Raw genomic sequence first — 24,324 nt, forward strand, 5'->3', positions numbered from 1 at the left:
GCATGCACTTGGTAGTGCTTCGGGAAGGTATGCAGGCTAGTCCAAGTGGCAGCCTGACAGATTTGTTGAGCCGTAGCCTGGTGCCTAAAAGCCCAAGAGGCACCGACAGCTCTGGTCGAGTGTGCTTTGATCCCCGGAGGGGGAGGCACCTGAGTACTCTGGTAGGCGTCCGAAATGGTCGATCTAATCCAACGGGCCAAGGTCGGCTTAGAAGCAGAGAGACCCTTGCGCCGCCCTGTGGTTAGCACAAAAAGAGAGGTGCACCGCCTAAGCGCAGCGGTGCGAGCCACATTAGATCTGGTGCGTGCTCTCCGGATTTGAGTATGCAGCGCTTTCTCAAAGCGATGAACAGGGGCCGGACAGAAGGAAGGCAAGGAAATATCCTGGTTAAGGTGGAAGGGAGAGACCACCTTAGGAAGAAAGTCCGGGGTCGGACGGAGAACTACCTTGTCTTGGTGAAAAACCAAAAAAGGTGACCCCGAGGAGAGCGCAGCCAAATCAGAGACTCTCCTGAGAGAAGTTATGGCAACTAGAAAGGCCACCTTTTGAGAAAGACGATACAAAGAAACCTCCCTAAGAGGCTCAAAGGGGGGTTTCTGCACTACCGTGAGGACCAAGTTAAGGTCCCAGGGATCCAAGGGCCGCCGATAAGGCGGAATGATGTGAGACGCACCTTGCATGAAGGTGCGGATCTGAGCCAGCCGGGCGAGACGCCGCTGGAACAGCACTGATAGAGCTAAGACTTGTCCCTTGAGAGAGTTGAGGGACAGTCCTAGCTGCAGACCGGACTGTAAAAAAGACAGAAGGGTTGGCAACGAAAATGGCCAAGGAGAATGGCCGGAAGAGCGACACCAGGACAGGAAAATTTTCCAAGTCCTGTGATAGATCTTGACGGAGGAAGACTTACGGGCCCGAGTCATAGTGGAGATGACTTCAGGAGGAATACCAGAAGCCGTCAAAATCCAGGACTCAAGAGCCACGCCGTCAATTTGAGTGCCGCAGAATTCGGGCGGAAAAACGGACCTTGCGAGAGCAGGTCTGGACGGTCCGGAAGATGCCACGGCATCTCCACGGACAGTTGGAGCAGGTCCGGATACCAAGCTTGCCTGGGCCAGTCCGTTGCAATGAGGATGACTCGACGGCCCTCCATTCTAATCTTGCGCAGGACTCTGGGCAAGAGAGCTAGAGGGGGAAACACGTAGGACAGACGAAAATGCGACCAGTCTTGAACCAGAGCGTCCATGGCGAAGGCCTGAGGATCGTGGGAGCGAGCCACGTAAACCGGAACCTTGTTGTTGTGACGGGATGCCATTAGGTCCACGTCCGGAGTGCCCCACTTGCGGCAGATTGACTGAAACACTGCCGGGTGCAGAGACCACTCGCCACCGTCCACGGATTGACGGCTGAGATAATTTGCGCTGAGATAATCTGCCTCCCAGTTTTCTACGCCAGGGATGTGGACTGCTGATATGGTAGACTTGGAGTCCTCCGCCCATTGAAGAATGCGTTGGACCTCCAACATTGCCAGGCGGCTGCGTGTCCCGCCTTGGTGATTGATGTAGGCAACCGCTGTCGCGTTGTCTGACTGGACTCGAATGTGCCTGCCCGCCAACAGGTGGTGAAAGGCTAGGAGAGCTAGAAGCACAGCTCTGGTTTCCAGCACATTGATTGAAAGGGCTGACTCGGACAGAGTCCAAGTGCCCTGAGCTCTGTGGTGGAGATGTACCGCTCCCCAGCCGGATAGGCTGGCATCCGTGGTGAGAATCACCCAGGACGGAGCCAGGAAGGAGCGCCCTTGGGACAGGGAGAGGGGTCGAAGCCACCACTGAAGAGAGGTCTTGGTCCGTGGCGACAGAGCCACTAACCTCTGTAAGGAGGAAGGCCGCTTGTCACAACAGCGGAGAATGTCCAGCTGCAGAGGACGCAGATGGAACTGGGCAAAGGGAACTGCCTCCATGGAAGCCACCATTTGACCCAGCACCTGCATCAGACGCCTAAGGGTATAACGGCGGGGCCTCAGCAGAGAGCGCATCGCTAGCTGGAGTGACTGCTGTTTGACTAAGGGCAACTTCACAAGTGCCGGCAAAGTCTCGAACCGCATCCCTAGGTACGTGAGACTCTGGGTCGGAGTCAGAGTGGATTTGGGAAGATTGACAAGCCACCCGAATTGGGCTAGGGTGGCGAGAGTGAGCGAAACACTCCGCTGACAGTCTGCGCTGGATGGACCCTTGACCAGAAGGTCGTCCAGATAAGGAAGCACTGCTAACCCCTGGAGGTGCAGGACCGCAATCACTGCCGCCATGACCTTGGTGAATACCCGAGGGGCCGTGGCTAACCCGAAGGGGAGAGCCACGAATTGGAAATGATCCTCTCCTATCGCAAAACGTAACCAACGCTGATGTGACACTGCGATTGGCACATGTAGATAGGCATCTCTGATGTCGATGGACGCCAGGAACTCCCCTTGGGTCATAGAGGCAATGACTGATCGCAGAGACTCCATGCGAAAATGCCGCACCCGGACATGCTTGTTGAGAAGCTTGAGATCCAGGATGGGCCGGAAGGTACCGTCCTTTTTTGGAACTAGGAAGAGATTTGAGTAAAAACCTCTGAACCGTTCTTGAGCGGGAACTAGGACAATCACTCCGTTTGCCTGCAAGGACGCCACGGCCTGCGAGAAGGCGGCGGCCTTGGAGCAGGGGGGAGTTGAGAGAAAAAATCTGTTTGGAGGGCTGGAAGAGAATTCTATCCTGTAGCCGTGAGATATGATGTCTCTCACCCACTGATCGGAGACCTGCTTTAACCAAGCGGCGCCAAAGTGGGAGAGCCTGCCACCGACTAAGGACGTGGCTGGAGCGGGCCGAGAGCCATGAGGAAGCTGCCTTAGTGACAGAACCTCCTGCGGTCTTCTGCGGACGCGCTTTTGGGCGCCAGTTGGATTTCTGATCCTTGGCTGAGTTAGTGGACGTTAGTGGACGTTAGAGGCGTTAGGCTTAGAGGATGAAAAGTTGGAGGAACGAAAGGAACGAAACCTCGATTGATTCCTACCCTGGGCAGGTTTCCTGGTCTTAGTTTGTGGCATGGAAGTACTCTTCCCGCCAGTAGCTTCTTTAATGATTTCATCCAGCTGTTCACCAAACAGCCGTGAACCAGCAAAAGGGAGCCCAGCAAGAAACTTCTTGGACGAAGCATCTGCCTTCAACTCTCTAAGCCACAAAATCCTGCGGATAACAAGAGAATTAGCTGAAGCCACCGCAGTGCGGTGAGCAGCCTCTAGCATGGCAGACATGGTATAAGATGAAAAGGCTGAAGCCTGAGCAGTTAAGGTAACCATCTCAGGCATAGATTCCTTGATGAGGGAATGCATCTCCTCTAGAGAAGCAGAGATGGCTTTGAGAGCCCACACTGCTGCAAAAGTCGGGGAAAACGCGGCCCCCGCAGCTTCGTACACAGATTTGGCCAGAAGGTCAATCTGACGGTCAGTGGAATCTTTAAGTGAGGTGCCGTCAGCCACCGACACAACGGTCCGGGCTGATAGCCTAGACACCGGAGGGTCTACCTTTGGGGAGTGAGACCACTCCTTGACCACCTCAGGTGGAAATGGAAACCGGTCATCAGAACCACGCTTTGGAAAGCGTTTGTCAGGGCAGGCCCTGGGTTTGGTCACAGCGGTCTGAAAACTAGAGTGGTTAAAGAACACACTCTTCACTCTCTTAGGCGAGGTAAACTGATGTTTTTCTGCCAAAGAGAGTTGCTCCTCTGATACTGGCGGATTGAGATCTAGCACAGAATTAATAGAAGCAATCAAATCACTAGGATCTGAGTCATCCTCAGAGAAATCGATGGGATACATAGCCTCCGAGCCCCCAGTGAGAGCATCCTCCTCATCTTGAGAGTCAGCTCTTGAGACAGAGCCGTGGGATGGGGAGGGGGAGGAAGCCCTGCGCCTTCTCTTAGGACGGGGTCTGGGATCAGATGATGAATCCTCCGTGAGCTCTGATGGACGGAGGTCAGAGGATAGGAGTCCTCTGTCAAGAGTATTAGAGGCACCCTGAGAGGGGGGCTGATGCATATTCATCAAAGTCCTGGACAAAAGTCCCATGGACTCAGCAAATGACTGGGATATGGACCTAGAAAAGGACTCTACCCAGGCCGGGGGTTCAATCACAGGTGCAGCAGCAGCCTGAGAGACCACTGGGGGTGAGACTCCAGGCTGTGGCACCGCCAAGTTAGAGCAACCATCACAGTGTGGATAAATGCTCGGCTCAGGCAGCAGGAGCTTACATGCAGTGCATGCATAATAAAGCTTTGGAGCCTTGCTCCTTGTGTGAGACATGCTGCTGGAGTGGGGGCTTTGCAGAGAATGAACCCCAGGGAGAATATACAGAGGTCCACAACCGGAGACCGGCTGTGGCTTACCAGACCGCTGAGCGCGGTGTTGTGTGCCCTCCAGATCCCGAAGCACGGTCCCCCAGAGCGCAGCACCTCAGCAGAGATGCAGAATGCAGGATGTCCCAGAGCAGAGTGAACTCTGCCTGAGAAATGGAGGGGGCGGGACTAGGGGCGTTCCTATAAAAGAGCGGGAACTGGAGGGCTATAGAGACCTGCCGGGAAGGAGGGACGCCCCAGCAGTGGGGAGTGTCCCTCCCCTGTGTAGAACGGCCGCCGGGAGGAGCCGAATCTGTCCCTCTGCATGAGTGACATGCGAGGGCAGGAAAACGAAACTAGGCCTCCGGCGAAGCCGGGGCCTAAATTTAAGGGGCGAGGCCGACAAGCAGGCACCATCGGCGCGATTCTCAGGCAAAAGCTGGAGAACCCGCCGGAAAAGTTAAAAACAATCACATACAGCATACTCTCCCCTTACAATAAAGAACCGGGACCCCCAACATAAACGTCTCAGGTACTTAGCTGCTGAGACGCAGGGCCATGTCCCTGGGGATGAGTGCTCCGGTCCAACAGAATCCTCAAGGGGCTGTGGATGGAGACCGGGGACTCCTGCCAGGCATGGAGACCGTGCTGGCTCCCACTTCAAGCCAGAGCCCAGAAGGGATGGTGAAGGAGCGCGGCATGTAAGGCTTCAGCCTTGTAAATCAACCTTAACAACACCGCCGACACAGTGGGGTGAGAAGGGACATGCCAGGAGTCCAGACATGGACCCGCTTTTCTTTAAACTCTTTCCAAAAGTCAAACAATCAGATGAGAATGCATGTGTGGATGTATGACCTCCTGAACACAAAGCGATAAACTGGCTAGGACTGGCTACCAGGGGGTGTATAAGCTCAGAGGGAGGAGCTACACTTTTAAGTGTAGTACTTTGTGTGTCCTCCGGAGGCAGAAGCTAAACACCCATGGTCTGGGTCTCCCAAAGGAACGATAAAGAAAAACATGTGTGATCACTACACTTACAAAATGAAAAGATGGTAAAATAAATACAATTTCTTGAAGTTAACCTAATTAAATACCGTATTTTTCGGACTGTTGGGGGAAAGTGGGGGGTGCGTCTTATAGTCTGAATGTAGGGCTGCGGGGAATGAGGGTGCTGCGGTGGAGCGGGTCATTGGCGGCAAGAGCAGGCTGTAGCAGTCTGCCGTGACCACGTGGGCCCGCTCATTTCATATGCATGTATCCTCCCGCCCATCATATCTCAGCGCCGAAGCCAACAGGTGGGCGCGTGCATAGTAAAGAGCCGGCCCGCGTGGTAATTCCTGGCAACTACAGCCTGGAATGATCATGTGCGGCTGTATTCACTACTCCCCGCGCATCATCATCTGCGTGGGGGGCAGTGAATAAGTACGGTATACTCACCCGTCACCGTTCTCCTGCAGCATCGCGATGTCCTCCTGTCTGCCAGCTGATCTGTGTAGCGAGCGGTGAGAACAGCGATGACGTCATCGCTGTGCGCACCGCTAGTCTCCACAAACATCAGCCAGCAGACAGGAGGACATCGCGATGCTGCAGGGGAACGGCTCCACACAGGTCAGCGGCACTGCTGCTGATACAGAGAGGAAGATGATCGATGCTGCAGGGAGTGAGGAAAGGTGAGCATAAACATTTTTTTTTTCTGTACCATAAGATACAGGCCATATACCAGGATGGGGGTATATAGCAGGATGGGTGTATATTATGAGCAGGATGGGGGTATATAGCAGGATGGGTGTATATTATGAGCAGGATGGAGGTATATAGCAGGATGGGGGTATATTATGAGCAGGATGGGGGTATATAGCAGGATGGGACTATATAGCAGGATGGGGGTATTTATCAGGATAGAGGCTATACCAGGATGGGGGAATTTATACAAGTATGGGGATCATATACAATGCAGGAGGATCATTACCAGGATGGGGTACCTTAGTAGAGAGTTTGGGGACATTACCCGCATAACAGTGTCAGTAGCAGATCCTCGGCTCATAACAGTGTGTCATGACCACATTTTCTTGCTTAAAATTTTATTCCTTTTTTCCTCCTCTAAAACCAGGGTGCGTCTTATAGTCAGGTGCGTCATAGTCCGAAAAATACGGTACTTCTATATGCTGAGCCTTACTTTATATTGTCCTCTGGTTCTTTTTCTAGATTTTTCAAACAGTTATCCATTCCTTGGTTCCAGGAGAGATTCCATGCAATGCACAGCATATCCGAGACCGGCTTCATGGTTATCCACTCCGAGCACAGAGGAGAGGCCATTGTGTATGGACTTACAGCATGATGGGTAGTCACAGACACTGGAAGGTGAAATCTAAAAGACAGATATTGCATAAAAAAATGGCACACGCCCGAGGGTACAGTAAAGAATGAACACCTTGAATAATTCTTAGGCATTTGAAGAACATTTTTTGATTGGATGATGATTTTTGGATCAAAAACTGCTTCAAAGACTCTTGGAAAACTCTTTCTATTCATTTCAATGGGAAATCAACTTTGCGCTTCATATGAGGAGATTAATGAGAATTATTTTTTTTTTAAAAGATTTAAAAAACGTCAGGAAAAAAAAATGCATCTCACTTCTTTGAAGCAAATCCTGAAGGAAACCTTTCCAAACTAGGCCCTGCCAAATCACAAAACCTGTTTCAGAATGATCAGTAACAGAAAAACGCCCCCAAAAAAAATAAATTTGCACGTGAACATCGGCTTAGCGGAATCAGCCTGAAAAAGCAATACAAGACCATGGAAAAAATCTATACTGTGCACAGCAATGTCAAATTGACATTACTGTGCACATGTTCTGTATTATGTCACTTGTTTTAATCACTTGTGTTCGGTAACGTTAAAGCGGTTAGAAAATGAAGGTTTTTAAAGGGAATCTGTCACCTGGTTTTTGCCACCTAATTTGAGAGCAGCATAACACAGGGCGAGAGACCTTGATTCCAGTGATGTGTCACTTACTGGGCTGCTTAGTGTAGTTTTGATAAAATGACTGTTTAATTAGCAGTAATTACCATTAGAGGACTACTTGGCGCGCTGCCAGGTAGTCCAGCATATTCATGAGCTCTGTATAAGGGCAGAGTCACACTGGCGTATGATTCACACAGGTGCAATGCAAGAAAATATGGCATTGAACTTGGCTTCATTTAACAGAATGCAGCAGCTCAGATCTGCAAGTGTTTCCTCAGCCCTAATCGGACTGAGGAAAAAAAATCGCAGCGTGCTGCGATAGATGTGTCACTCGCACCTATACAAGTCTATGGGTGCGACAGAAACATCGGACTGCACTCGGGTGACATCCAAGTGCAGTGCGATATACTGCACAGGCTAACAATGGAGGAGAGATTAATCCCTCCCACCCACTCCGCAGCTGTGATCCGATTACAAGATCTGGTCACAGTCGCATGACACTTCGCTCACGCTCGCAGCACAGCTTGGACGGAGGGTCATTAGCATATCACATCCGATGCCGAACGCCAGTGTGACTCTGCCCTAACTGCTAGATCTGCAGCAGAGAAAAGATTGATTTTTATCAAAATGACAGTAAGCAGCTCAGTAAGTGACGCATCACTAGGATCAGGGTCTCTGTCTTTACATTACGCCTGCTCTCGGAAGAGGTAGAAAAACATTTGTGACAGATTCTCGTAAATAAGTAAAAAATTAAAAACAAACGAAAAAAAAAACAAAAACATTATTCCACTCTGGAACCACCATTACATCATGGTGGAAAAAAGTTCACTATGAAAAATAAGTTGAAAGTCCTCTTTAATACAGGATCGTGATCGTAAAAATTTTAAAAAATATTTTAAATACATTTAATCGCAAAACACGTACCGTATTTTTTGCTTTATAAGACGCACTGAATTATAAGACGCACCCCAAATTTAGACATAAAAAAGGTAAAAAAAATAAAAATGGGGTCCGTCTTATACTCCGGTGTTCTCTTACCGGAGGGGGGGTCCGCGGTGGCAGGAGCCGCGGGGTCCACGGCGGCATCCGTGGTGGTGGCAGCAGCGGCGGCAGGTTAGTCGTGCTGCAGGCCGGTGCGGTGAGTGTCCCAGTGTCTGCGGTCCCGGTTCAAATGATGGAGCTCTCATCCAAGAGCATCATCTGCGCACGCGCCAGCTCCTGGCGCCATCGTTTGAAACTGGGACAGCGGACAAACTGGGTAACCTGCTGCACAGCCGCCCACACGCACAATGGCAGCCAGCAGGCGGCCCGCACACCCTGCGTGCAAACGGCCGGGTACCTGTGCTTGCGTGCGGGTGGCAGCCGGGTACCTGTGGCTGCCGGTGCCTGCTTGCGGGCGGCAGCCGGGTGCCTGTGTGAGGGCGGCAGCCGGGTGCCTGTGCCTGCTTTCGGGCGGCAGCTGGGTGCCTGTGTGAGGGCGGCAGCCGGGTGCCTGACGGTGCCGGCTGCCTCCCGCACACAGGCACCTGGCTGCCACCCGCACACAAGCACAGGCACTCGGCCACCCGATCTCCGCACAGACAGGACCCCCAGGTAAAGCTATATTCCGATTTTAAGACACACCCCTCACTTTCCTCCCAAATTTTTGGGAGGAAAAGTGCGTCTTATAATCCGAAAAATACGGTAATTTAAAACAATAGGTCATCCTCTTTGTAAGGATCTGTTTTCTTTAGAGGTGGTAAAAATGCACCCCATATTAATTCACTACCATATATTAAGTCACATAAAACAGCAAGTAATAATGCCTGAAAAGAAAATAGGTGACTTACCGCCTAACTATAGCTACAGGCAAGCTGAATGGAAGGGGGGAGGTGGGCACGTCCTCTGACCTAGGGAGGAAACACAAGACTGAACTCAACTGTGTATTATACACTACATATACAGATTTAATAAAGGCTACTGCGTTATAATCTTATTTCATACTATACCTGAAATATATCTTCTAAAGGTATATAAATATAGATGCAGAATTAAATATTTATATACAGCAGAAATCGTTTATTTTCTGCCAGAGTTCCCCAGTGACTTTTATTATACTCAAGTGCTCGAATTGAGCCAGTCCGGGCGTCCAACTACTGCTTACCAGTACCGAGCACCTGAGCATGGCAGTGCTCACTCATCACTAGTTACCAGTACCGAGCACCTGAGCATGGTAGTGCTCACTCATCACTAGTTACCAGTACCGAGCACCTGAGCATGGTAGTGCTCACTCATCACTAGTTACCAGTACCGAGCACCTGAGCATGGTAGTCCTCGCTCATCACTAGTTACCAGTGCCGAGCACCTGAGCATGGTAGTGCTCGCTCATCACTAGTTACCAGTGCCGAGCACCTGAGCATGGTAGTGCTCACTCATCACTGGTTATCAGTACCGAGCACCTGAGCATGGTAGTGCTCACTCATCAATGGTTACCAGTACCGAGCACCTGAGCATGGTAGTGCTCACTCATCACTGGTTACCAGTACCGAGCACCTGAGCATGGTAGTACTCGCTCATCACTAGTTACCAGTGCCGAGCACCTGAGCATGGTAGTGCTCGCTCATCACTAGTTACCAGTACTGGGCACCTGATCATGGTAGTGCACACTCAGTGGTCAATATTTTATCATGTCTGGCTGCTGGTGTGAAATGCATCCCTTACCACATATCCATTCTTGACACTTCATCGAACAGAAGTAGACACATTACCGCTGCAGCTTCACCAAGTAAAGCACTGTCATTTTGTAACAACAGTGATGCTGAAAGTGAACATATGAAGCAATGTATTATAATTTATATCATACACATACATACAGATACACAAAGATACTCATATAATCAAATGAATCAATTGAAAAAAAAAGAAACAGTACTTGAAATGATAAAATGTATCTAATGTGTGTGGATCAATAGGAATCCATTATCACCCCTGTGCTCCTCTCCATAAGCATGAATTACATCAAATACCGATCAGAAAAATGAATGGAGGTCATAAAGGGAATGGGACTACCCTTATCTACTGAATGCAAAAAATGTGAGAAAAAAAGAGAATTTTGTTACTTACCGTAAATTCTTTTTCTTATAGTTACGTATTGGGAGACCCAGACCATGGGTGTTTAGCTTCTGCCTCCGGAGGACACACAAAGTACTACACTTAAAAGTGTAGCTCCTCCCTCTGAGCTTATACACCCCCTGGTGAGCAGACCCAGCCAGTTTAGTGCAAAAGCTGAAGGAGAATAGCCACCCACAAGTAGAAGAGAGCAAGAGCCGGAACAACCGGAGATTCTGTCCACGACAACAGCCGGTGATAACACGCGGAACAAGAAATTGCCAACAGGCAACAGGGAGGGTGCTGGGTCTCCCAATACGGAACTATAAGAAAAAGAATTTATGGTAAGTAAACAAAATTCTTTTTTTCTTTATCGTTCCTTTGGGAGACCCAGACCATGGGACGTTCCAAAGCAGTCCCTGGGTGGGAATAAACAGAAAAACTAAGAAGTAGGCAGAACCTAACTTCACAAATGGGCGACAGCCGCCTGAAGGATGCGTCTGCCCAAGCTCGCATCTGCCGAAGCATGAGCATGCACTTGGTAGTGCTTCGGGAAGGTATGCAGGCTAGTCCAAGTGGCAGCCTGACAGATTTGTTGAGCCGTAGCCTGGTGCCTGAAAGCCCAAGAGGCACCGACAGCTCTGGTCGAATGTGCCTTGATCCCCGGCGGGGGAGGCACCTGAGTACTCTGGTAGGCGTCCGAAATGGTCGATCTAATCCAACGGGCTAAGGTCGGCTTAGAAGCAGGGAGGCCCTTGCGCCGACCTGTGGTTAGCACAAAAAGAGAGATGCACCGCCTAAGCGCAGCGGTGCAAGACACATAGATCCGGAGAGCACGCACCAGATCCAGAGTATGCAGCGCTTTTTCAAAGCGAAGAACAGGAGCCAGACACAAGGAAGGTAGGGTAATGTCCTGGTTAAGGTGGAAGGGAGAGACCACCTTAGGAAGAAAGTCCGGAGTCGGACGGAGAACCACCTTGTCTTGATGAAAGACTAAAAAAGGTGACTCCGAGGAGAGCGCAGCCGAATCAGAGACTCTCCTGAGAGAAGTTATGGCCACCAGAAACGCCACCTTCTGAGAAAGACGATACAAAGAAACCTCCCTAAGAGGCTCAAAAGGGGGTTTCTGCAAAACCGTGAGAACCAAGTTAAGGTCCCAGGGATCCAAGGGCCGCCGGTAAGGCAGAATGATGTGAGACGCGCCTTGCATGAAGGTGCGGACCTGAGCCAGCCGAGCGAGACGCCGCTGGAACAGAACTGACAGAGCTGAGACTTGTCCCTTGAGAGAGTTGAGGGACAGTCCAAGCTGCAGACCGGACTGTAGAAAAGACAGAAGGGTCGGCAAGGAGAATGGCCAAGGAGGATGGTCGGTAGAGCGACACCAGGACAGGAAAATTTTCCAAGTCCTATGATAGATTTTAGCGGAGGAAGACTTACGGGCCCGAGTCATAGTGGAGATGACTTCAGGAGGAATACCAGAAGCCGTCAAAATCCAGGACTCAAGAGCCACGCCGTCAATTTGAGAGCCGCAGAATTCGAGCAGAAAAACGGACCTTGCGAGAGTAGGTCTGGACGGTCCGGGAGATGCCACTGCATCCCTACGGACAGATGGAGCAGGTCTGGATACCAAGCTCATCTGGGCCAGTCCGGTGCAATGAGGATGACTCGACGGCCCTCCATTCTGATCTTGCGCAGGACTCTGGGCAAGAGAGCTAGAGGGGGAAATACGTAGGACAGTCGAAACTGGGACCAGTCTTGAACCAGAGCGTCCGCGGCGAAGGCCTGAGGATCGTGGGAGCGAGCCACGTAAACAGGAACTTTGTTGTTGTGACGGGATGCCATTAGGTCCACGTCAAGAGCGCCCCATTTGCGGCAGATTGACTGAAACACTGCCGGGTGCAGGGACCACTCGCCACCGTCCACGGTTTGACGGCTGAGAATCTGCCTCCCAGTTTTCCACGCCTGGGATGTGGACTGCGGATATGGTGGACTTGGAGTCCTCCGCCCATTGAAGGATGCGTTGTACCTCCATCATTGCTAGACGGCTGCGTGTCCCGCCTTGGTGATTGATGTAGGCAACCGCTGTCGCGTTGTCTGACTGGACTCGAATGTGCCTGCCCGCCAACAGTTGGTGAAAAGCCAGGAGAGCTAGAAGCACGGCTCTGGTTTCCAGCACATTGATTGAAAGGGCTGACTCGGACAGAGTCCAAGTGCCCTGCGCTCTGTGGTGGAGACATACCGCTCCCCAGCCGGATAGACTGGCATCCGTGGTGAGAATCACCCAGGACGGGGCCAGGAAGGAGCGCCCTTGGGACAGAGAGAGGGGCCGAAGCCACCACTGAAGAGAGCTCCTGGCCCGTGGCGACAGAGCCACTAACCTGAGTAAGGAGGAAGGCCGCATGTCCCAACAGCGGAGAATGTCCAGCTGCAGGGGGCGCAGATGGAACTGGGCAAAGAGAACAGCCTCCATGGACGCCACCATTTGACCTAGCACCTGCATCAGACGCCTGAGGGTATAACGGCGGGGCCTCAGCAGAGAGCGCACCGCTAGCTGGAGTGACTGCTGTTTGACTAAGGGCAACTTCACAAGTGCCGGCAAAGTCTTGAACTGCATCCCTAGGTACGTGAGACTCTGGGTCGGAGTCAGAGTGGATTTGGGAAGATTGAAAAGCCACCCGAATTCGGCTAGAGTGGCGAGAGTGAGCGAGACACTCCGCTGACAGTCTGCGCTGGATGAAGCCTTGACTAGAAGGTCATCCAGGTAAGGAATCACTGCCAACCCCTGGAGCTGCAGAACCGCAATCACTGCTGCCATGACCTTGGTGAATACCCGAGGGGCCGTGGCTAACCCAAAGGGGAGAGCCACGAATTGGAAATGATCTTCTCCTATTGCAAAACGTAGCCAACGCTGGTGTGAAACTGCAATTGGCACATGCAGATAGGCATCTCTGATGTCGATGGATGCCAGGAAATCCCCTTGGGTCATTGAGGCAATGACTGATCGCAGAGACTCCATGCGAAAATGCCGCACCTGAACATGCTTGTTGAGAAGCTTGAGATCCAGGATGGGCCGGAAGGTACCTTCCTTTTTTGGAACTAGGAAGAGATTTGAGTAGAAACCTCTGAACCGTTCCCGGGCGGGAACTGGTACAATTACTCCGTTGGCCTGCAAGGCTGCCACGGCCTGTGAGAAGGCGGTGGCCTTGGAGCAAGGGGGAGTTGAGAGAAAAAATCTGTTTGGCGGGCTGGAAGAGAATTCTATCCTGTAGCCGTGGGAGATGACATCTCTCACCCACTGATCGGAGACGTGTTGAAACCAAGCGTCGCCAAAGTGGGAGAGCCTGCCACCGACTAAGGACTTAGAGTCATGAGGAGGCTGCCTTAGTGGCAGCACCTCCTGCGGTCTTCTGTGGACGCGCTTTTGGGTGCCAGTTGGATTTCTGGTCCTTGGCTGAGTTAGCGGACGAGGCCGAGGGCTTAGAGGACGACCAGTTGGAGGAACGAAAGGAGCGAAACCTCGACTGATTCCTACCCTGGGCAGGTTTCCTGGTTTTGGTTTGTGGCATGGAAGTACTCTTCCCGCCAGTAGCTTCCTTAATGATTTCATCCAGCTGTTCACCAAACAGCCGGGACCCAGCAAAAGGGAGCCCAGCAAGGTACTTCTTTGAAGAAGCATCTGCCTTCCACTCTCGAAGCCACAAGATCATGCGGATAACGAGGGAATTAGCCGAAGCCACCGCAGTGCGGTGAGAAGCCTCCAGCATGGCAGACATGGCATAAGATGAAAAAGCTGAAGCTTGAGAAGTTAAGGCAACCATCTCGGGCATAGATTCCCTGGTGAGGGATTGCATCTCCTCCAGAGAAGCAGAGATGGCTTTGAGAGCCCACACTGCTGCAAAAGTCGGGGAAAACGCGGCCCCCGCCGCTTCATACACAGATTTGGCCAGAAGGTCAATCTGACGGTCAGTGGAATCCTTAAGGGAGGTGCCATCAGCCACCGACACAACGGTCCGGGCTGAGAGCCTAGACACCGGGGGGTCTACCTTTGGGGAGTGAGCCCACTCCTTGACCACCTCAGGTGGAAAGGGAAAACGGTCATCAGAACCACGCTTTGGGAAGCGTTTGTCAGGACAGGCCCTGGGCTTGGTCACAGCGGCCTGAAAACTGGAGTGGTTAAAGAACACACTCTTTGCTCTCTTAGGCAAGGTAAACTGGTGCTTTTCTGCCAGAGAGGGTTGCTCCTCTGATACTGGCGGGTTGAGATCCAGTACAGAATTAATAGAAGCAATCAAGTCACTAAGGTCTGAGTTACCCTCGGACAGATCAATGGGGTACATGGAGTTAGCCTCCGAGCCCCCTGTAAAGGCATCCTCCTCATCCTGCGAGTCAGCTCTTGAATCAGAGCCGCGGGAGGAGGAGGGAGAGGAAACCCTGCGTCTCCTCTTAGGAGGACGGGGTCTGGGCCCTGATGATGAATCCTCTGTGAGCTCCGGTCCTAAGGGACCCTTAGCAGTTCAGCCACAGGTGCAGGAGCAGCCTGAGAGACTATGGGGGTGAGACTCCAGGCTGTGGCACCGCCAAGTTAGAGCAGACATCACAATGTGGATAGGTGCTCGGTTCAGGCAGCAGGAGCTTACATGCAGCGCATATAGTATAAAGCTTTGGAGCCTTGCTCCTCGTGTGAGACATGCTGCTGGAGTGGGGGCTCTGCAAGAGAATGAACCCCAGAGAGTATATACAGAGGTCCACAACCAGAGACCGCTTGTGGCTTACCAGACCGCTGGAGCGGTGTTGTGTGCCTTCCAGATCCCGAAGCCCGGACCCCCAAGCACAGCACCTCAGCAGGGATGCAGAGTGCAGACCAGCGCCGAGTGAACTCTGTCTGAGAAAATGGCCGCCGGAGCGAAGAGAGGGGGCGGGACTTGGCTTGGAGAGCGGGATCTGGAGGGCCATAGAGACCTACAGGGGAGGAGACACGCACAGCAGTGGGGAGTGTCCCTCCCCTGTGCAGAACGGCCGCCGGGAGGAGCCGAGCCTGTCCCTCTGCATGAGTGACATGCGAGGGCAGTGAACAGAAACTAGGCCTCCGGCAAAGCCGGGTCCTAAATTTGAGCGGCGAGGCCGACGCGCAGGCACCATCCGCGTGTTTCTCGCGCAACAGCTAGAGAACCCGCCGGAAATGCCAATAAATACAGTAAGCACACTCTCCCCAAACAATAAAGCACAGGGACCCCCAATATATAAACGTCTCAGGTACTTAGCTGCTGAGACGCAGGGCCAGGTCCCTGGGGATGAGTGCTCCGGTCCAGCAGGGTCCTGAAGGGCTGCGGATGGAGACCGGTCTCCTGCCAGGCATGGAGACCGTGCTGACTCCCACTTCAAGCCAGAGCCCAGGAGGGATGGTGAAGGAGCACGGCATGTAAGGCTCCAGCCTTAGAAAATCAACCTTACAACACCGCCGACACAGTGGGGTGAGAAGGGACATGTCGGGGGTCCAGACGTGGACCCGCACTTCTTCACTCTCATTCCAAAAAGGAAAAAATCATATGAGAATGCATGTGTGGATGTATGCCTCCTGAACACAAAGCGATAAACTGGCTGGGTCTGCTCACCAAGGGGTGTATAAGCTCAGAGGGAGGAGCTACACTTTTAAGTGTAGTACTTTGTGTGTCCTCCGGAGGCAGAAGCTAAACACCCATGGTCTGGGTCTCCCAAAGGAACGATAAAGAAATGTGTGCATGCGCTGAAAAAACGGTATGTATTTTTCATAGGAACATTACATCACATGTGCTCCTCAACCAATCACAGACTGCTGTGGGCATGTGACTACAAATCACTGCAGCGGACCACGGATCCTGCAGACCATACATCATTTTACAGACGTGGCAAGGTTCTCCAATGGCGATATAAGAGCAGTCAGGATTCATCAGAGTAAGTATACTGACAAGTGTGCCAAGCCAGTATCACGGATAAGCCCAATAACAACTATGGGTCTTCTCAGAAATCACAATAAACTTACTACTTCATGTCACTAAGTGACATGAATTTTTACAGGTTTTTGCTTCTGTATGCTCCGTCTCTGAACTGGGGGGGGGGACAAGACGGTATTATGTCCCCCATACAAAGGCACCCACAGAAGCGGAATCTGGAGTCTTATTCCTTTGTAGCAATAAGACAGAAAAAGCATATAGGACTATATTCAGCAGTATTGAGCAGTTTATATGTGAATGCAGCTTTGGAGGAGGGTTGAACTAGATGGCCCTAGGTCTTTTTTCAACCTATGTAACTATAGGTACCGTCACACAACGAGATCGCTAGCGAGATCGCAGCTGAGTCACGGTTTCAGTGATGCAGTAGCGATCCCGTTAGCGATCTTGTTATGTGTGACATCTACCAGCGATCAGGCCCCTGCTGTGAGATCTCTAGTCGCTGCAGAATGGTCCAGGCCATTTTCTTCAAAGGCTATGTCCTGCTGGGCAGGACACATCGTTGTGTTTGACACTGTGTGACAGGGTCACAGTGACTGCTGAGATCGTTATACAGGTCGCTACTGCGACCTGTATTGTTCCTGCATCGTTGTTAAGGTGTGACTGTGTGACATCTCACCTGCGACCTCCCAGCGACTTACCAGCGATCCCCTATCAGGTCGCATCGCTTTCGGGATTGCTGGTAAGTCGTTGTGTGTGACACGGCCTTATGAGTTAGGAACTTGTTAGAAAGCTCAGCATGATGTTCCTGTGCCTTCCTCTGCCACTTACACACTCTGCTCCTCACTTTCTTCTCTCCATAGTGTATACTAGCTTAATTAATAGGACACCACATTGTGCTGGCTCATCTGTCTGGTCATTTTGAATATTTTTTCAGAATGGATGGAAAGTTCAGGAGGCAAAGAAGAAAAGACTCAAAAGTAGAGAAAGAAGCGGATTTCTCTAAGACACATTACAAAGTTCATTATATTCATCTGTACTGCTGATTTAGCTGATTTAGGCAGACTTTGTTGATATACAGTTCCTCTTTAGCCCTTGTCTGGTATCTTTAAAAAAAAAAAAAAATCACTTGTTGTACCAATCTACATTGGGTCACAATGACCCAATGGTACCAGACAAGAGTCAAAGAAGAGGCTTGTCTTGAAAAGCTTCTTTAACCTACTTGTCATTAGAGCAGCATTGATCTCCAACAAGTGGCTCTGTAGCTATTGTGACGCTCCTTGCATGCCCCACAAGTAACCGTTTTACAAGAGCCACCGACACAAATTGGAGAATGGCAATGTGAAGTGTGATACCAATCTGCAGTTGGTGAATCTTACCTCTCGTTAAACTTTTGATGAGCTCAGCATCCTGTGCTAGTGACAAGCGCAATCCAGGATCAGCATATACCAGCTTTCGTAATAGAGACAGGCATGGTAAAATCATATCCTCCAAGTCCTACAGATAAGTAAAAGACAAAATGATCAATTGGCATAATACACATCTGCAGCCAATCTTTCACGACCCTAATTAACCATGGAAAATGAGAAAAGCAAAACAGATATTTAGCATATGGAAATAAAGACAAATCTTTCCTTGCAAGTAATATTTAATCTCATTCTACTATAAGAAAAGACCTCTTATAAGAGGTGCGCTCATGATTGATCTACATCCCGCCTTCCTGCTTGTCAGAGGGCAGCGCGCTCCTGAATGGCTGACTGCTTCAGCCGGCGGAATTATCAGAGCTGTGCACCACCAAATCCTGCAAACAGGCAAAATTGCCTCCGCAACATCGGAGGAGTGTAGGGTCTCTGAACCTGGCAAGATCCAGCCAGCTTCAGAGCAGCGCTCGCAAGCTCTGTAAAAAAGAGCTTGTAAGTGCATATTCCCTGACTAGGTAACTGATCACCACTGAAGCTGCAGAGATGGTAATAAAGGCAATGAGCAGCAAACTTTAAAATGAAAAAATCCCTCTGTACTGGTGAAGAAAGAGAATTTTAAATACATAGTAAAAATTGCACAATTATTTGTTTTTTCCAAAACTGTGCATGGTTAACCCCATCACCACTGTGACAACCTTGTGGGAGCTTTAATAAATCGCTTACTTGTCGCCTACCTTTCCCAGAATCATATTTAAAACACAAATTAAAGACTTTTTAACAACAGATGAGGGGACTAAATTACCTATTTTATCGTCCATGTGTTTTTCATTATTTTTGTAGGTAGACGCCTTCTAATCCTAACCCTGCCGCTAACCTCTCACAGCAAAGCAATCTAGGCCTAATTCAATCACTTGTCTGCTCAGTAGCAATCCCTTCACAGTAGGTGCTCTTACCTTTCCACTTTGATGCACACATTTTTGTAATACGCTACGGATCCTTTCCACAATTCCCAGCTCCTTAATAACTCTATGCATTGTCAGGTCTGTATAAAAAAAGAAAAAAAATAGATCAAATTAAGATATCAGTCTAATGTGCCCAGCTTATTTCTCTCATTTTACTACAGGTTACAATCTGCAGATCATATAACATTACTGTCCGTGTAGATGTTCAGAATCTGGAAGTGATAAGAAATCATACTGGTGAAGAGCCAATATAATGACCAGTTAAGAAATGGCGGACTGGCCACATATGCAATGTCTAAAGCGGGCTTTACACGCTGCGACATCGGCAACGAGATATCGTCGAGGTCACATCATTAGTGACGCACATCTGGCGCCGTTATCGACATCGCAGCGTGTAAAGCAAATGAGCGACGATGAACGAGCACAAACACATCAAAAATCTTTGCTCGTTGTCACATCGCTCATTTCCATAATTTCGCTGCAGCGACAGGTACGAGGTTGTTTGTCGTTCCTGCGGCATCACACATCGCTGTGTGTGACACCGCAGGAGCGACAAACATCTCCTTACCTGCCTCCACCGGAAAAGGAGGAAGGAAGGAGGTGGGTGGCATGTTCCGGTCGCTCATCTCCGCCCCTCCTTTTCTATTGGGCGGCTGTTCAGTGACGCTACTGTGATGTCGCTGTGACGCTGAACGAACCGCCCCCTTACAAAGGAGGCGGATCACTGGTCACATCGACATCGCAGGGCAGGTAAGTGCGTGTGACGCTGCTGTAGCGATAATGTTCGCTACAGCAGCAAGTACCACATATCGACCGTACGATGGGGGCAGGTGCTATCGCGCTCGGCATCGCTAGCATCGGCTAGCTATGTCGCAGCATGTAAAACCCGCTTTAGAAGGAGCACAAGCACTTCAATGACAATAATTATGGGGCTCATTAGATGCCGAATGTTCTTATATGAAGGCATACTATGGATTAAAGGGTGTATTTATAATAGGCGGCACGGTCAGTGGTTAGCACTGCAGTCTTGTAGCGCTGGGGTCCTGGGTTCAATTCCACTAAGGAGAACATCTGCAAAGAGTTTGTATGTTCTCTCTGTGTTTGCGTGGGTTTCCTCCCACACTACAAAGATATATTGATAGGGAATTTAGATTGTGAACCCCAGTGGAGACAGGGATGATCACATCTGTAAAGCGCTATGGAATTAATAGCGCTATATAAGTGAGGAAAACATAAGTGTGTAATAAATGTGCATGAGTGGTTAGTTGTGAAGGACACACAATTAGAAGCAGTTTGTCTACATTTGCAGTTGGTGCAGGTACAATCTTCAACCCTTGCGGCCACATTTATAATATTGCTGCACCTTCATTCCAGGAATCAGTGAGGATCTGGACACAGGTTTTCTCTGTACCGACACGGATGGCATATAGTTTTTCTTTAGCCTTTAATTAGTCACGCAGGGTCCATTGAACCCCAAGCCAGTTTGTTTTTGTAACATTTCAGCAAGCATGGGAGGTAGATAGCCATCTGCTTCGGAATCTTCCTGGCTTGGGCGCCCCTCCAAACTCAGTGCATTGGCAGACATCCCGTCACAGACAGTCACATGCCACAGTGAGGTGTCTGGGGTCCAACGGATTTATATGCAAGGAACACCTTAAAGGGAACCAAACATCAGGATTTTCCTGTATAAGGTTCAGCCAGCGCAGTACTGGCACTATCAGGCACAGGCTGTACATATCATTAGGGGGCAGTTCGGGTGTTTAGTCAGTGAAATCCAACTTTATAAGTATGAAAATTCGTGTACTTTTTGATCGACGTGTGCACCTCTCTCCTAATGTCTGGGCGTGTTATGGACATTTATCCCCGCCCCCCCCGCGCGCCCTGTTCCTCCCTCTCACTAGCCGTATATAAATTTCTCTCTTCAGAAACCTGGCGCCGGGGTTGGCGCCTGCGCATAGCGCTCATCTCAGGCGCCATGTTTCTGAAGCCCGCTGTACTTAGTATTTTGCAGGAGAAGGCGGCGCATGCGCCCTCGCTTCTTCAGATCCTGTTGTGACCGCGGGAGCGTGCGTGGTCACAACAAGACTGCAGAACAGCTGATGGGAGGACGCGATTAGCTGGACCCTGCAGTATATCATCTGTATATTCGGATTATAAGACGCAACCCCTACTTTCCGCCAAAACTTGGGGGAACAAAAGTGCGTCTTATAAAGCGAAAAATAAGGTATTTTTCACTATAATTTAAGTAAACTGTTATTTCCAGGACGTCCTTACATGACAGCACCACAGGAGGTTGCTCCCCTATCCTCTGTAGGGACAGGAAGCACACAAGAGGTTAAAACCCCTCCTATCCCCACACATGACAGGGGCATGCAAGAGTGCACGTCCTAGTGAGCGCGTCTTACCGGATCCAGGGAGAGGGGGGCACGGCCCTCTTGTTCCCCGTTCAAGCGGATCCCCCTGCGGCCGAAACAGACGAGCTGGTCCCTCAGCCGCGCTGGTAGAGTGGGAGCTCCCAGCTCAGACCGCATCTCCCAACACGGGAGCGCTGGGTCCCCTGCTGCAGCGTGCGGTAAGTTCCGGGACGCACTTGCGTTCTGCACGTCACTTCCGGGCGTGTCACTCCACGTGGAAGCGGGAGTGGGAGATTTGAACGTAGCAGCAGGGTCGGACCAGGGACGCTGAGGATATGGTACTGTATAAAAGGGGGGGATCTGGGAACGCTGTGGATATGTGCTGTTTTCCTCCTGTCATGGCTGATGTCACCCTGCCTGATGCCTTCCCGGGTTCTCCTCTGGTCCATGTAAGGCGGTTTTTTATTTACTCGCCCAGTAGCCGGTTTTAGTGTGTCCACTAGCCTTATTTTGCATTACTTGTATTTTAGGGCAGGGACTCCTCACCGGTGCCAGCTCCAAAAAGGTCGGCTGGCCTGAAGGTGGCTTCTAAGTCAAAACGCTGCCTTTTCTGTCATGTAAAAATGGCAGTTTCCTATGTTAAGGACCTATGTGCTGCCAGTATTGCTACCATCATGAATGATGAACAGTCCTCCCTCCTAGCACATATGAGAAGCATGATTCGGGAGGAGGTGCAGGCGTCCATGGTCTCCCTGACCTCATCCTCTTCCGCCTCCCAGGGGACCCATAAAAGACCCCGTCGGGAATTGGACTTGTCCTCAGACGAGGAGGGCTCTTGCTCCGTATCATCCTTGGAGGACGGCCGTAGCCATTCTTCATCCCCAGAAGGGGACCGAAAGCGTTACATCTTCAATTCCGGAGATTCAGATGCGCTGCTTAAAATGGTCAGGCACACCATGCAGGTGGATGAACCTGAGGACATTGCGTCGGTGCAGGATAAAATGTTTGCAGGACTGCGCTCCCGCCGCTCTAGGGTTTTCCCGGTCAATTCCCAGTTAAAAGAAATGATCCTGGAGGAGTGGGAAAACCCTGAGCGTAGCCTCTTCATACCTCGAGACTTTAAGTCCCGTCTTCCTTTCAATCCAGAGGACGTGACTTTGTGGGACACGGTGCCCAGAATTGATGTACCGATTGTAAAAATTGCTAAAAAGACCTCGATTCCTTTCGAGGATTCTTCAGGTCTGAAGGACGCCATGGACCGCAAGGCCGACGCTTTGCTGAAAAAGACCTGGGAATCGTCGGCCGCGCTCATTAAGACCAATATTGCTGCCACCTCGGTCACCAGATCTATGGGCTTCTGGCTCTATGATTTGGAGGACCATCTTAGGCAGGGTACTCTCACTGAGAGTCTCCTGGAGGCTTTACCGCTGTTGAAAATTGCAACTGCCTTCTTGGCTGATGCCTCGGCCGAATCGGTTCAGTTCGCAGCCAAGAACAGCGTTCTCTCTAATACGGCCAGAAGATCTATCTGGCTACGGTCCTGGTCCGGAGACCTTGTGTCTAAGCAGAAGTTGTGTTCCATTTCCTTCTCAGGATTGCGGGTGTTTGGGCCAGCATTGGATGAGATACTGGAGAAAGCCTCTGACAAAAAGAAGGGGTTCCCTGAGGAAAGACGCAGGTTTTTGCCCCATAATAAACCGTCCTCTTCCCGTAGGCAGTCCTTTCGAGGCAGAATGGGTTTTTCTTCCTGGTCCGATAGAGGTCCTAGAGTTTCCAAACCCACGCCGGATTACCGGCCAAAATCAAAACAGTCCTGACGGTTTTCCAGTGGGGGGCCGGTTATCCCATTTTCTAGAGGGCTGGAGGAGAGTAACCGCCAATCCATGGGTTCTGTCACTAATTGCTCAGGGGCACAGGATAGAATTTTCCCATCCCCCTCCCAGTCGATTCGTCATTACACGAGGCTCCACTTCCTCCATGGCTAGTCTTTGGGCAGATGTCACGGACCTTTTACGAAAAGGTGCGGTTTTCCCAGTCCCTCAGGCCAAGAAACTTCGGGGTCATTATTCCCGTCTGTTCTCCGTCAAAAAACCTTCTGGACAGTACCGTACAATAATCTACAAAAGGTTTCGGATGTCCCCGGGATCCTTAATGTGCACCATAGACTTGCGGGATGCTTACTACCACCTTCTCATTCATCCCGCAAGTTAACGTTTCCTACGGTTTGCCCTTCAGAAAGGCAGGGAGGTGTTCCATTTCCAGTTCTGTTGCCTCCCTTTCGGCCTCTCCTCCGCCCCATGCATCTTTTCAAAGGTCATGGTGGAGATGGTGGCTTACCTTCGGATAAAACACGTACATCTGATTCCGTATCTGGACGATTTTCTCCTGGTGGCAGACTCAGTTCCGGCTATGGAATTTCATCTTCAGCTAGTCACGCAAACACTGGCGGATTTAGGCTGGATGATCAATCTCGAAAAAAAAGAATTACGTCCGCTCCCGCGGCGGATATTTCTGGGAACTGTGTTGGACTCTACCAGTCAGTGTTCATTTCTTCCGGCAGAAAAGGTGTCCTCAATCAATCAGTCAAGAGATTGGAAGATTCGCCACACGGTCCAGGACATCAGTAAGACGGACCATGCGGATTCTAGGTCTCATGACTTCTTGCCTTCACTGCGTGCAGTGGAGTCAGTACCATTCCAGGGCGCTGCAAAGAAACATCCTGGCAGTCTCTGGCGGTCACCACAAGAATTTGGAACTGCGTTTTTCTCTGACGGACGTGGCCCGAGAGTCTCTGCACTGATGGTGCGACACGAGCAATCTCCTGCGAGGAGTCCGTTGGGGCGTGTGTCTCCATGCGTTTTGATTACCACAGACGCAAGTCTTTCGGGTTGAGGTGCCAAGGTGGACCAGTCTTACCTTCAGGGACCATGGCCCAGTCACGTGACATTACGGTCCTCGAATTTCAGGGAACTGCGTGCAATCCTAGAGGCTCTCCTGCGATGTCAGCGTTGGATCACGAACAAACATGTGCGGATCCTTTCCGACAACACGACAGCGGTATCCTTTATTCGCCATCAGGGAGGTGCACGACACCCACCTCTACAGCAGCTGGCAGACGAGATATTTCAGCTCTTTGAGACGACGGTCCTTTCGGTGTCTATAGTTCACTCTGAGGGGAGTGGAAAACACAGAAGCGGACTATCTCAGGTTCATCGTTCAGAATGGTGTCTCCACCCAGTGG

The 24,324-nt window shown here is 50.7% G+C and overlaps 1 protein-coding gene across 3 annotated transcripts in view; it reads right to left on the reverse strand.

Moving 5' to 3' along the window:
• Positions 1 to 24,324, reverse strand: part of RTTN (rotatin) — a 324,013-nt gene that overhangs the window by 182,450 nt on the left and 117,239 nt on the right. For all 3 annotated transcript variants that reach the window (XM_075314609.1, XM_075314608.1, XM_075314610.1), the window contains exons 21-25: positions 18,721 to 18,809; positions 17,726 to 17,843; positions 10,033 to 10,129; positions 9,162 to 9,221; positions 6,545 to 6,736 (exon numbers count right to left, since the gene is read on the reverse strand). In XM_075314609.1, the coding sequence (XP_075170724.1) occupies positions 6,545 to 6,736; positions 9,162 to 9,221; positions 10,033 to 10,129; positions 17,726 to 17,843; positions 18,721 to 18,809 (556 nt within the window). The remainder of the gene's footprint in view (positions 1 to 6,544; positions 6,737 to 9,161; positions 9,222 to 10,032; positions 10,130 to 17,725; positions 17,844 to 18,720; positions 18,810 to 24,324) is intronic.

Source organism: Anomaloglossus baeobatrachus, chromosome 6, assembly GCF_048569485.1.
Source record: "Anomaloglossus baeobatrachus isolate aAnoBae1 chromosome 6, aAnoBae1.hap1, whole genome shotgun sequence".
Lineage (NCBI taxonomy): Eukaryota > Metazoa > Chordata > Amphibia > Anura > Aromobatidae > Anomaloglossus > Anomaloglossus baeobatrachus.